General features: G+C 37.0%; 2 protein-coding genes across 3 annotated transcripts; one reads left to right on the forward strand and one right to left on the reverse strand.

The window, feature by feature from the left end:
* Positions 1 to 390: 390 nt before the first annotated feature.
* On the reverse strand, positions 391 to 5000 carry LOC307008432 (uncharacterized protein). The gene is made up of 3 exons (XM_079631218.1): positions 4129 to 5000; positions 3329 to 3526; positions 391 to 1569 (listed from the first exon to the last, which is right to left on the reverse strand). Exons 1-3 carry the CDS (start codon positions 4565 to 4567, stop codon positions 1202 to 1204), a joined length of 1005 nt encoding a protein of 334 aa, XP_079487344.1. The 5' UTR covers positions 4568 to 5000; the 3' UTR covers positions 391 to 1201.
* Positions 5001 to 5429: 429 nt separating this feature from the next.
* tmem129 (transmembrane protein 129, E3 ubiquitin protein ligase) lies at positions 5430 to 11478 on the forward strand. 2 transcript variants are annotated; one of them, XM_079631216.1, is made up of 4 exons: positions 5430 to 5878; positions 7707 to 8181; positions 8866 to 9025; positions 10353 to 11478. In XM_079631216.1, the coding sequence occupies exons 1-4, from the start codon at positions 5674 to 5676 to the stop codon at positions 10599 to 10601; spliced, it is 1089 nt and encodes a 362-aa protein (XP_079487342.1). In that variant the 5' UTR covers positions 5430 to 5673; the 3' UTR covers positions 10602 to 11478. The 2 variants fall into 2 exon arrangements, with proteins under 2 accessions (XP_079487342.1, XP_079487343.1); XM_079631217.1 differs by lacking the exon at positions 5430 to 5878 and adding an exon at positions 6090 to 6439.
* Positions 11479 to 12312: the final 834 nt, after the last annotated feature.

Consider the following 12312-nt stretch of genomic DNA (forward strand, 5'->3'; position numbering starts at 1 on the left):
TATCTAACAAGATCAGAGTATAGAGAAAGGAGTCAAATGAAGTAGGATATTTGCAGAATGAAAGGGGTAAAATCTCTTTTACCTCTCCTTTCATTCTGCAAATATCCTACTTTCTCAGAAGGAAAAGCAGAAGTGAAGTCAGAAGTCATAAACTTGTATTTTGGTCTGATAAGAAAAGGTTATAGACTTATCCATTAGTATCTGTAGTAACGGCTAGGTCGGAGTGACCGGTCAGATGTCGAAGATATGGAGGATCTGAGGATGAGGTGTGACGACAGCGAAGCAAGCACTTTCAAATATAATATCTTGTCATAAAAACAGTTTCTGGAAAAGAACACCTGTGAATGACTAATTCTGAGAAACATGATTTGTGTTACTTGTGTTTTGTTAACCTCCCAACTACTAAGATATTAACGTATATGAACATTTGAGTACAATATACATATTCTTGGAAAATACTAGAAGATGAAAATAAATGATTAAATGTGTCTCGGGCCACAGGTGTGGGAAACACCCGGCACAGATGGACGTTTCATAACAGGACTCGCAAACACACACACACGTCTATCCGATTCACATGCTGCATGCTTCTGGATTGTGGAGGAAACATTGGAGCAACATTGGGAGAACATGCATGTAAAAATGATCTGTGAATTTATTTTAGATTGATATTAAACGTTTGATAATGGGGGATTTGTGGACGCAGAAATTCATACATACATGTTCATGTTGTGAAGAGGAAGAGTCTCTTCTGCTCACCAAGGCTGCATTTATTTGATCAAAATACAGTAAAAACAGTAATAATGTGAACTATTATTACAATTTAGTTTTCTATATCAATACATTTCAAAATGTAACTGATTTTCAGCAGCCATTACTCCAGGCAGTCTTACATGATCCTTCAGAAATCATCAAATTAATAGATAAGACTCATGATAACAAATTTACAAACTTGGCTCCTGATGACATTAGACACAGACTTGTTATTGAACATTTGATGGATATTTCATTCAGAAGCTGGTACAGAGAAAACAATAACAACAAGTAATTTAAACATAGGCTAATACCAATACCACAGTAAGCTAAATAAAACAACATGGCTTCTGAACTTAATGTTAGAAAATGCTCGACTGCTACTTTGAGTTTTACAAACCAGCCCAAGGTTGAATGCATCAATATTAACCGTCTTCGAATCTTTGAATCACTCTGATGGCTGCTTGAGAGTCTCTGACATGTGGTCTTTTGAATCTTCTTCAGGCAGAGAAGTCATGGCCGTTGTGTGGTGTGTGTTGAGGGTATCGGTCTGGGGATTCGACAGCAGGTTGGGATGGGACTGGGACTGGGACTGGGGCAGGAGGCTTCTTAACCCTGCGAACAGCTGGTTGACTAAAGCCTCCATAGAGCGTGTGTGTTCAGCCAGGACTCTGGCAATGAGCCGTTCCTCTCGCGCGTGGTTCTGTTCCCACTGACGCTCCAGCCACATGTTCTGCGTCTGCTGCATTCTTTCAAGAAAGTCTTGATACTGGGTGTGCAATGCCGTGCAACACGTCCTTCTGCGTCTGAACATACCTGAACAAAACACCAAAGAGAGAACAGAATGCATGACTAAGCAAACAAGTTATTTGGACAAATATTATCACTTCATATTAACAGATATGTATTGTTGAAATCAACAATATCGAGCCAAATATTAGGATGAAGTGGTTATTTGTTGGAGTTGAGCCATTTCAGTTTTCCTTTCTTTCCATTATTCATGAGCGGGAACAGGGGTGCCGCCAGGAATTTTGGGCCCCATGACAAAAAAATAACATTGGGCCTCCCCTGCACAGCTGTTGTCACCAGATCTCTAGGACGTACCTGTCCCATCAAATGCTTTACATAACTCTAATCAAATGCTTGCAACTGTCTTGCTTCTTGTAGTTCAATACTAGTACTAGCACAATATTTACTGCTGGTGATTTGTAAATGCAAGTCTGCATACAGTAGGCTATGCAATTCATTATTTGATGCAAGATTGGCCACCATAAAAATGTCCTTAAAGCAATCCTTTACAGTCTCAATGTATTTTTATTGTAAAATTAATGACAGATAAAAAAAAAAAAAATTAAAAAACCTAAATATATATTAACTTTTTAATCAAAATAAATGAACATCATCATCTCAAAAGAATAAAAACATCAGATTTTTTAACTTAACTGCACATATATGCCAACAACAAAATAAAGTTGACGTGTGTGTGTGTGTGTGTGTGTGTGTGTGTGTGTGTGTGTTAATAATAATGTCTAGTGCGGTGGCTGGGATATATAAACCTACCAACGTCCGTTGCCATGATTTTTTAAATGACTATTCGCGAGAGGAAAATTAAGTTTTAGTCGCATAACATCGGTTAATCGAAACGGCGTCATTTCGCAATAGTTTTGTATCGATATTTAGAAAATAAATCGCAAAAGTTCTGCGCAAATCTGTAATAGAAACGCAGCTACTGATGAGTGCGCTAAGGCAGGACCAAACCATTTCATGCAGATACAGGGGGGTGGATGTTTACTTTTTGGTCAATGGGGATATTTAACTTTTATTGCCAAAATAAGTACAATCTAAGACATCATTAATTTTATTATTATTTGAAATATACTCAATGATGATGGTTTATATCGTGTATAATATAATACAAATTTTAAATTACTTTTTACGTATTTGTTGGGGCCCCTGTCAGTCAGGGGCCCTTGGAATCGTCCTAACTTTTCCCCCCTATACGGCGCCCATGAGCGGGAACACCGTTTCATTACTGTGCTGATTTTTACCAGTTTGAAAGTGTAAAACAGTGGAGATATACTGTATAAGTGGTAAAATATTTCTTTATTACGCCACTTTGAATGTAACTGAAATATGCTATATAAATAAACTCACCTCGTCTACAATCAATCTTAATGAGATTATTCATATAGCACAATTTTTACTGCCGGCCAGTTATATTATAGTTTTGTTGTGGTCTTGCACACCAGCATCCCAAGCTGGTCCCAGTGTGCAAGACATACCTTACGCTGGTGAACAGCAGTGCTGGATATTTCAGCAGGGTGTGCAAACTAAACGTGTGTTGTAAACTAGCAAGATTTACGAAGGTGTCCTCTAAATATTAATGGATGCAAGTTTGGCTCGCAGACTCTTTTCGGTTCAGGGTCGCTGCATTTTTACAACGGGTGATTCCTGGTTATCTACATTTTGTTCTGGCACGATTTGTAACTTCACAAACATTATAAAGGAACCTCAAGGTAATCATTAAAACAGGCATGGTGATATTCACAGCTATAGGATGAGACGACCATCAGACCTTGAGCTGGAGGCTGCTGGGAAGAGCCCGGCTGGGAAGAAGTCATGCTGTCTGTGGAAGTGAACGGCTGTGTGGGAGTGGAGCTCTCTGTAGAGGTGGAGCTCTCCTGAGACGCTTGTGTGAGGACGAGGGGTTCATTCTCCGTTTTCACTGACTGGACTTCCTGAATCCCACCTTCCATGTCATCCACTCCATTATCTTTAACAGACAAAAACGTGAGGTCAGAAATGTATAAATCTTTCACAACTACATGCTTCTTCTGAAAAGAAGTCTTCTCCAGTACTCTTCTGAGTACTGTTCATTTTATTGCACTGAATTATTATTTCATGTCATGTTCATTCATCGCTTGTCTGTTTTAAAAATGAGCTTAGGATCGTAGAGGATTTTAAATTAACTTTTATGATTGATTATTTCTTTATTATACCACTTTGCATAACTGAAATGTGCTATATGAAAAAAACTCACCTTCTACATTAAATCTTAATGAGTTTATTAATATAGCACATTTCACTGCTGGCCAGTTATGGCTATAATAAGTGCACATTTTCAGAGAAAACTTTTTAAAAAATGTCTAGAGTTGTATTTTTGTTTAACATTATCAATATAAAACGCTATATGGTACTGACCATATACATCTGATGGTAATAACTTTGTACTTCATATACAAAAGATATGATTCACGCCCTGGTAAGGTTGTAAAACAAACCAAAATATGATACAACACAGGTACTTTTTCTTTTCTTTTATCTTTTCTTTTTTACTTTGAAGCATACATGTATGCTGGTTACAGTGCCACTCACCATCGTCACCCTCATCGTCATCATCATCACCACCACATTCACCATCCTCAAAAGTGAAGCATTTGCTGTCCGACAAAGGGGATCCGTGTTTTAAGTCGATACCAACTCCAGTTTGGTTTGTCACAACAGCCAAAGGTCTATGTCCAAAAATTTCTTCCATTGTATCAAAATGTTTAAATGCATTATTAGAGCTGCTGGTGTTTTGTTTCTTGGCCTTATAGTAAATGGATTTGAGGGTTTTCCAGCGATGTTTGACTTGATCACATGAGCGCCTGAAACCTGCCTCCTTATGTCTAGCGCAAACCTTCCTGAAGATCAGACTGTTGCGGTGCTTGCGTCCGTCCCTGTATCGGTCTATGTGCATCTCTTTTAAACTTTGTAAAAGGAAATCTGTCTCTTCCTCGGTCCAGAAATGTGAGCTTCTTCGATTGCTGGACATCTCTGCCTGGATATCGTAGAAACCGCAATTACGTAGAAACGCAATTACTTTACGGGATATACATTAATATCCCTTTACAGTAATAGGGTATTCAGAATAAGACTTTCAGACAAGACAAAATTCAGACTAACGCCAGTTGTTTGATTCGGATACGTGTGGAACGGAATGGTGTCCATGAGGCTGCGGATTTAAAAATACAGCCAATCACAAGGCTGCATCTTGCCCAACAGTGTCTCGAGTGGCCCACTCTGATTGGTTGTAGGCTTTGGGCTGCAGCCTCATAGGTTGGTTTGGATGTCAGTCAATTGTCGGCCAACCCTTCTGATGGCAATCGGATTATCGCTCTCACATGATATAATCCTACACGTAAAAATATGAGAAATGTGACCCCAATACTTGCGCATGTAAACGTTGTCAGTAAATACTCCTTAGAATTATAAAAAGGAAGTGCAATGTCGCTTCTTATTGGTAAAATACATTGACATTACGTTAGGGATGTATTATTTACTTTTTGTTTATTCACAAACATTTGACATTTTGATATATCAACAAAAGTATAAAACATTTTGTCTGTTCAGTATCGGGGTTATCGACAACTTCTGACCCATATGGACCCCTCGAGCAAACAAATGCTGCATGAAAATGCTCAGAATAGTCTAATATACATTAATGGTTTACATTATCTTCCATTAATGACAATAACAAACATTATGAGGGTATTCAACACTCGTGATGATCTCAACTTTCACTTGACCTGCTGCATTCATGCGCATCGATATTTAATCATTGATTGTATTTTTAATTATGGATTTACAAATAAATATTGGAATATATCCAATACCTTTTTATATTTCAGTGCGGCTGTGACTTTTATTTTGGAAACATCATTGCCACGTCCACTGTTGTCATTTAATAGCTTCAAACATGCTGCTTGCGTTAACTGTGTTTATAAACTATTTACTGACACATTCTAATTATTTATAGTTATTTATGTTCGACAATAGGGATAAAAAAAATTGAGGATATCCGTTGCTTTTTGCGAGTCATTATCCTTTTATTTCACGAAGTTGCATCTGGCTTCACGCGCGTGTAGATGTAAGTTAAACATGGATAGGCCGGACGCCACATTTACTCTTGCTTATATGGTATTTGCTTTGTGTTTTGTTTTCACGCCGAATGAGTTTCGCTCGGCTGGCTTGACGGTTCAGCACATGTTCTCAGAATGGCTGGGCAGTGAAGACATCAGCTTCATTCACCACCACATCAGACGAACAACACTCACGGTGCTCTTCCACTGCTTCCTGCCGCTCGGTATGACACTCTGTAATGGTTAAAAATAATAATGTAGTGTATGTAATGCGTATGTATTAACAAGCACAACGTTACATGTTGTCCTCGTGCTGTTGATGTTCTACCAAAATTCGCAGCATAGGCAACAGTTGCTATATTATTTTCACATTACACAGATTGCTTAAATAGCCCATATTATTGTCACATGACCATGTCACGTGCAAATGTAGATCATCGGTGTATATTCTCCCTATACAAAATGTAGCATACTGTACTCCGTTTACATACTATCCTAATTATTTTGAAGCGCGGAAGTAAGCTATAAATAGAAGGCTTCAGGTTTATTAACCAGTTATCGTCTAGTAATGCTGCAAAATGAGTCAGATATATTTTAAACGCACCGTTTATCTGGGAGACGGAATGTGGGAATTGTTCAGTAAACAAAAAGGACTCCGAATGTGCGGATTGGATGGGATCTTATCCCTAAACTGATCAGTTTATTGAGTATTTGGACATTTTAACTTTATTCAGACTGAGCAAAAACATGCACATTGGTCCAGATGCTGTTATTTATATGGACAAGTAAGATTAAATTCTGATAGTCTGTAATGCAAATCAATGAGAGATCTTTAACGGTTGCATGGAGAAATGAAGCTTTCTCTGATTGTTTCGAGAAACAGTGCCATCTTGTGGGAGGTTTAAACAATGTAGAGCAGCCTTCAATTTATTGAATAATTTAATATTTATTAAAATTACAAATATAACACTTGCACAGCGTTATATATTTCGTTTTATTGTTTTGTTACATTATCCTAAATGTTTCCAAGAATTTGTAAATTTCAGAGAAATTCACAATTTGTAATAGTTTAAGGACAAATAAAAGCCTAACAACGCTCAATGTTGTTTTCTGATAATATAATTCATATATTAAAGTATAAATTAAATGTAACAATCATTTTAATAACAATAATTAAAATAATTCCAGTTGTTTGATGCAAGTAAATGATGCACTAATTATTTTATGGTTTTTATACTGTTTATATGGCAGAATATATGGTAAATGGACTTGAACTTCCATAAACCTTAAGGAGTAGTCTGGGTTCAAACATTTTGACACACTAAGTGAAGCTTATCACATGTTTCTCTGAAAACTCTTTAAGCTTTCACATTTTTCTTTTGTCGTATATAACATCACTATATAACAGTATAGCTACTTAGATAAAATGCATGTACATATCAGATGTCACTCTATATCTTCCAATAATATATTATTTAAATGCTTAGTTTTATTATCAAAGCTCTGTATTTTTCAAATCATATAATGCACTGGAATACAATGATTGAGATATGAACAAATAAACGTTCCTCAAAAGCCTGATGGGTGATATTTGCTACTTAGTTTCACTTAAAAAAAATTATATAAAATCTTCATGTAGCCTAAGTTGCTTTAGTCCGTTAAACGTTCATCTTGAAATATTACTAACAATATTAAAATTGTTCTTATGTTAACTTAATAAAAATAAGTAAAGATTTCAAAGTAAAAAGACACATGAACCACGACCTGAAGGGTGACGTTTTTACAATTACATTAAAAGGCCTCTTTCTTGCTAAAAAGTGTAAACTATCAATCAGCCAACGTGCAACTACTAATTTTTTGAGTAGATTGTGTTCAAAAGATTTTTCATAAAGTTAAATAAAGAGGCCTTAGAAATGTGCATATCAAATATGATAGAGTAGGCTTTATAGGGTTTGTCTTTCCTCATATGAACAGACAGTGTTTGTCATTGCTCCCCGTGCAGTTTTCAGCTCACTGTGTGATAATAACCATGTTATGCTTGTGTGTATGCAGGATACTACATAGGAATGTGTTTCGCAGTTCAAGAACAGAATCTCGTGTACATCCATCATGCAAGTCAGGGATGGCAAATATACTTTGGACTGTCACTGGCCATCCAGCTCTTGAGTTGTGCGCTGGCTTTCTATTGGTCCAGGCGTGGATGGGCGAATCACCCGATATGTCGAGCGCTCAACACACACGCTTTACCGCGCTCCAGCTGGAGGGCCGTCGCCTCGTCCATCAACACAGAGTTTCGGCGCATCGATAAGTTTGCTTCCGGTTCCACGAGCGCGAGGGTGATCGTCACGGACACCTGGGTGATGAAGGTCACGACCTACTCCCTGCATGTTGCCCTGCATCAGGACTGTCACCTGACCGTCACAGACTCCAAACATCACAGCCTGTCTCCGGAGTTAAACACGCCGGTGCAAATCGTCACCATCACTGTGGCCAGTATCAATCCAGCAGTCAAGCCTTTCGACATAAGGTAATTTCCAGTGTTCAGATTGCTTTTTCAAGTAATTAGTTAGTAACGCATTACTTTTAAATGAGTTACTTTTTCAAATAAGTAACGCAAGTTACTTTATTTCCCCATTTATTGACTGACAGCTCTCCTGTCCTCGTGTTGAGAAAAATCATGAGTAAATTGATGCTTATTGTAGTTCTAGACTAAATGAGCATTTACTGGCAAAAAACTGATTCAGAATTCCTCAAAAGGAATATAATCAGTAAAAATGCTAAATCAGAATACTATGCAAACCTCAAATAATTAAATATGTTAAACAAAACAAATATTTTTGTGCATTTAATATCCCTTTATTGACCAATGAACTTGTGCTGACCTTGGATGATTCAGTTAAACTGAAAGGAGTGTTTGAGCTGCGCCCATGCGTGAATTTGCATTTTCCTCAACCTTATTTTTTTACATTTTGGCTAAAATATAGAAAATTTGCCCAAATATGGTTTTGTTTTAAAACAAAACAAAAAATTAAACAGCCAAGCCCAGCCCAGGTGAGAAAAAGTAACGCAAAAGTAATGTAACGTTAGTTACTTTTTAAGGGAGTAACACAATATTGTAATGCATTACTTTTGAAAGTAACGTTCCCCAACACCGGTAATTTCAGATTCAGAAATGCATGTTTTCTTGAGTAACGTGAGCGTTCTCTCGCAGGCTGAAATCCACCGAGTATGTGGAGCTGCAGGAGAAACTGCACGCCCCCATCAGAAACGCCACCAATGTTGTCATCCATCTGACCATGAGCGAGCTGTTTTTGGAGACCTTTAAGTCGTATGTGAGGCTGAATGAAGTCCACAGGTGTCCGAGTGGCCAGGTGAGCACTCGAACGATCTCCCCTTCTTTTATAGCGCGTTCACAGACTTCTCACTAGAGTTTGAAGACCTGAGCGAAAGCAACCGGCTCAGAAGAAGCTCATAGAAATACAAAATGACAAAGATTCAAGACTAATTCATATGATGAAACACTGCCAATGATGAAATTAACTCGATCACAGGCATCACAGACTACAGCATTTACTAATCTAGGGTAATATTCCACATACACGCTTTTTTTACATTTCAAATCAAACCTATTAATTAACATCAAATCAAATAACAACAGTAGTGACAAAATAAAGAGTAGTGACAAAATAAAAGATTTATCTTGAATTCTATCATGGAAACTACAATGTAGAAACTTTAAATGTTAAAATTAAATGTTTAATAGTCAATATCATACAGGTATGAATACCTAATTATGTTGTACCCACTTTTATTCACATTAATGTTCATTGTTTAATAGCTAATGCATTGACTGTTCTGACCTGTTATTGTGTCATTTACTCAGCAATGGTGGTTCTGCATAAAACGAAGTCATATCTGAATGGAGACCGACTTAATTGCATCATGTGCAATGCTTTATGGGAATCCATGGCTGTGTTTAAAATCGCCCCCTATACCCTCATTCACTATTCCCTACTTTCACTCCTTCAAGTGAACCATATTAATGGAGTAATGAAAACAAGTGAGTGAATTCTGACACTTAGTGAGCCGGAAGAGCTGCCGCTTTTGCATAGTTTCATAGTAACTAATTGAAAAGTAGCAAACTGGCAGCTCCAGTAGTGATGAAAAGATTGATCTTGAACTCTATCATGGAAACTAGCATGTACAAACCTTAATTACACTGTTCAATAATCAGGTGTTTATAACTGTATGATATTACGTTGTACCCATAGACCAGCGTTTGGAAAATGTATGGATTGATTCAGCTGCAGGCGACACCTTCTGGTCAGACGGCGTGACCCTCACAGTGCATTATGGGTATTCTCTAGCCGCTGAGCGTACATCACTTGTACACTCGTTGTGGTGCATTATGGGATTGAATGAGTGATAATCGCCACAATGGTATCGGACACCGCTACAAATGGCTGTCCCCTTAAATAGTGCCCTATTTAAGGGTATAGGGGGCGATTTCGGACACAATCCATGTTGTGGTCGGTTTGTTTGCAACCCAGCTATTAAACTTTCAATGTCAAGCATTCAGGAAAGAGGCAAATGAATTAGTCTGAATGAACCACGCCACTTGGTTGGAGAATGTTTATTTTCACAACTGAAACGTAGTATGTTTTTTAAAAGCTGTCAACTTTTGCTGTTTCCTGTTAGGAACTTGAACCATGTATCGGATGCATGCAAGTCAATGCCAACGTGAAGCTGGTGCGCCTGTGCCAGGGAGACGGCGAGGGCGAGTGCCAGCAGTGCTACTGCCGCCCCATGTGGTGCCTCACGTGTATGGGCAAGTGGTTCGCCAGTCGCCAGGACCAGCAGCAGCCCGAGACCTGGCTGAGCAGCAGAGTGCCCTGTCCCACCTGCAGGGCCAAGTTCTGCATCCTCGACGTGTGTCCCATTCCCTGAGGAGAGCTCGCGAGGACAACACTGAACCTGCGATCTGAGCTCTTCTGTGTGCTTTTTCAAAACCTCTGTGCCTCCCGAGCTACAAACATATCTAATGACAGTGAATCACATGTCCAGTAAAAGCCAGAAGAAACAATATATTGGATTTTGCTAAAAAAAAAAAAAAAAAAAATATATATATAAATATATATATATATATATATATATATATATATATATATATATTTATATATATATATTTTTTTTTAATGCAGATTCTGTATTCCATTTCTCATTGTGATATTGCAAAAATCTCATTCTTATTACTGTATGGGCAAAAAAAATAATGTTTTTTTTTATGTATGTATATACCATCATTGTAATATTTGTTGCAATGATTTTACAGTATATTTATTTCTTTGGAGGGAATGTGGATCTTGAAGATATTGTCACAGTGTCAGGACTCAACACTACGGATGGTCTGCTGACCTGGGGTCAGTGTGAACGAGTGTCCGGCCACTTCAAGCATTTAAATGTAATGTTACCAAGATCATGTTTACTAGACAGATATGAATGGGATTTTGTTCAAATTGCAAACATGTGTTGTGATATTCTGCTCTTGTGAGAATGTTGTACGAATCAGTGGAGTCACGTTATAGCTGTATTTACAGTTTGTTAAAAATAAAATTGTAAAGAACTTCGTTTAATTTTCGTTAAAATTCGTTTTTTTTTGTGAGATTCACATTTTTATAGCAGAAATAAATATGTATAGAATTGATGTAGCATAAAAAAATATTCACATAATTGTATCACATGCACCTTGCTTTATTTCAAACTTTGATAAATGGAGAAACTTCATGTTGCTTCAATCTTGTAATAAAGTCTAATGTTTTGGACACGTTTCTTGTTTTCTCTACTCTGTTATTGCTCTGGTGCTCTCAGCGTGCCGGTCACAAATGACAGATTTTTATTTAAATGAAATTAATGTACTATATTTTAGTTTTGATGTTTTTTTATTTGTATTTTTGGGGGATTTTATGATACTAAACTGTATTTACGCAGTAGTTATGATCCTTTTTATTCACTTTTTGAGCATAAAATTGAAAATGAAATTTACATCAAACTGTCCGAAATCTTGAATGCTTTGGAGCGCAGAGTTGAGTTTGTTCTCGTTTAAAAGACAGATTATTGGCAGATTATTGCTGAAATGAAAAAAGTTTGAAAAAGTTAATTTAAAAGTTGTAAAATTTTACGTTTGTTATATAAAAAAGCACAAAAATACTTGTGCAAGGATTTGTATACTTGCATATAAGTACAATTAGTAGCCTACTTATGCAATGAGATCCAGGCAGACAAGCAATGATTACCAGTATACCAGAGTTCAAATTTGAATAAGGAATAACACATTTATTAAGTAGAAAAAATAAACGAATTAATCAAATTAATCATGTAGCCTAAATATTAAAATTGTAATAATACGTTTTAACAAAAATAAGATCTATCTTAGACTAAGTTTATAATAAATTCCAATGTATTGTAACAGATGAAGATTGAAGATCAGAGTATAAAAAACGAAGATATGAAGAATGAACGGAGAAGTAAAAGAAGAAGTAAATAGCTAAGGACAATAAATGCGGGAAACGTAGGCTACATCCTCCTAAACTTGTGTTTTTGTCTGAAAAGAAAAGCTCTGTGTAACGGCTAGGTCGGGATGACCCGTCAAATGCTACGG

The sequence above is a fragment of the Phoxinus phoxinus genome (assembly GCF_949152265.1).
Source record: "Phoxinus phoxinus genome assembly, chromosome: 12".
Taxonomy (NCBI): Eukaryota; Metazoa; Chordata; class Actinopteri; order Cypriniformes; family Leuciscidae; genus Phoxinus; species Phoxinus phoxinus.

Excerpts from the sequence above, each read along its gene's own strand:
- tmem129 (XM_079631216.1), top strand. The coding sequence starts at position 5,674 with ATGGATAGGCCGGACGCCACATTTACTCTTGCTTATATGGTATTTGCT. Across the intron at positions 5,879-7,706 it reads CCACTGCTTCCTGCCGCTCG|GATACTACATAGGAATGTGT; the intron begins GTATGACACTCT and ends GTGTGTATGCAG. Across the intron at positions 8,182-8,865 it reads GTCAAGCCTTTCGACATAAG|GCTGAAATCCACCGAGTATG; the intron begins GTAATTTCCAGT and ends GTTCTCTCGCAG.
- LOC307008432 (XM_079631218.1), bottom strand. The coding sequence starts at position 4,567 with ATGTCCAGCAATCGAAGAAGCTCACATTTCTGGACCGAGGAAGAGACA. Across the intron at positions 3,527-4,128 it reads TGACGATGAGGGTGACGATG|ATAATGGAGTGGATGACATG; the intron begins GTGAGTGGCACT and ends TGTCTGTTAAAG. Across the intron at positions 1,570-3,328 it reads CCAGCAGCCTCCAGCTCAAG|GTATGTTCAGACGCAGAAGG; the intron begins GTCTGATGGTCG and ends TGTTTTGTTCAG.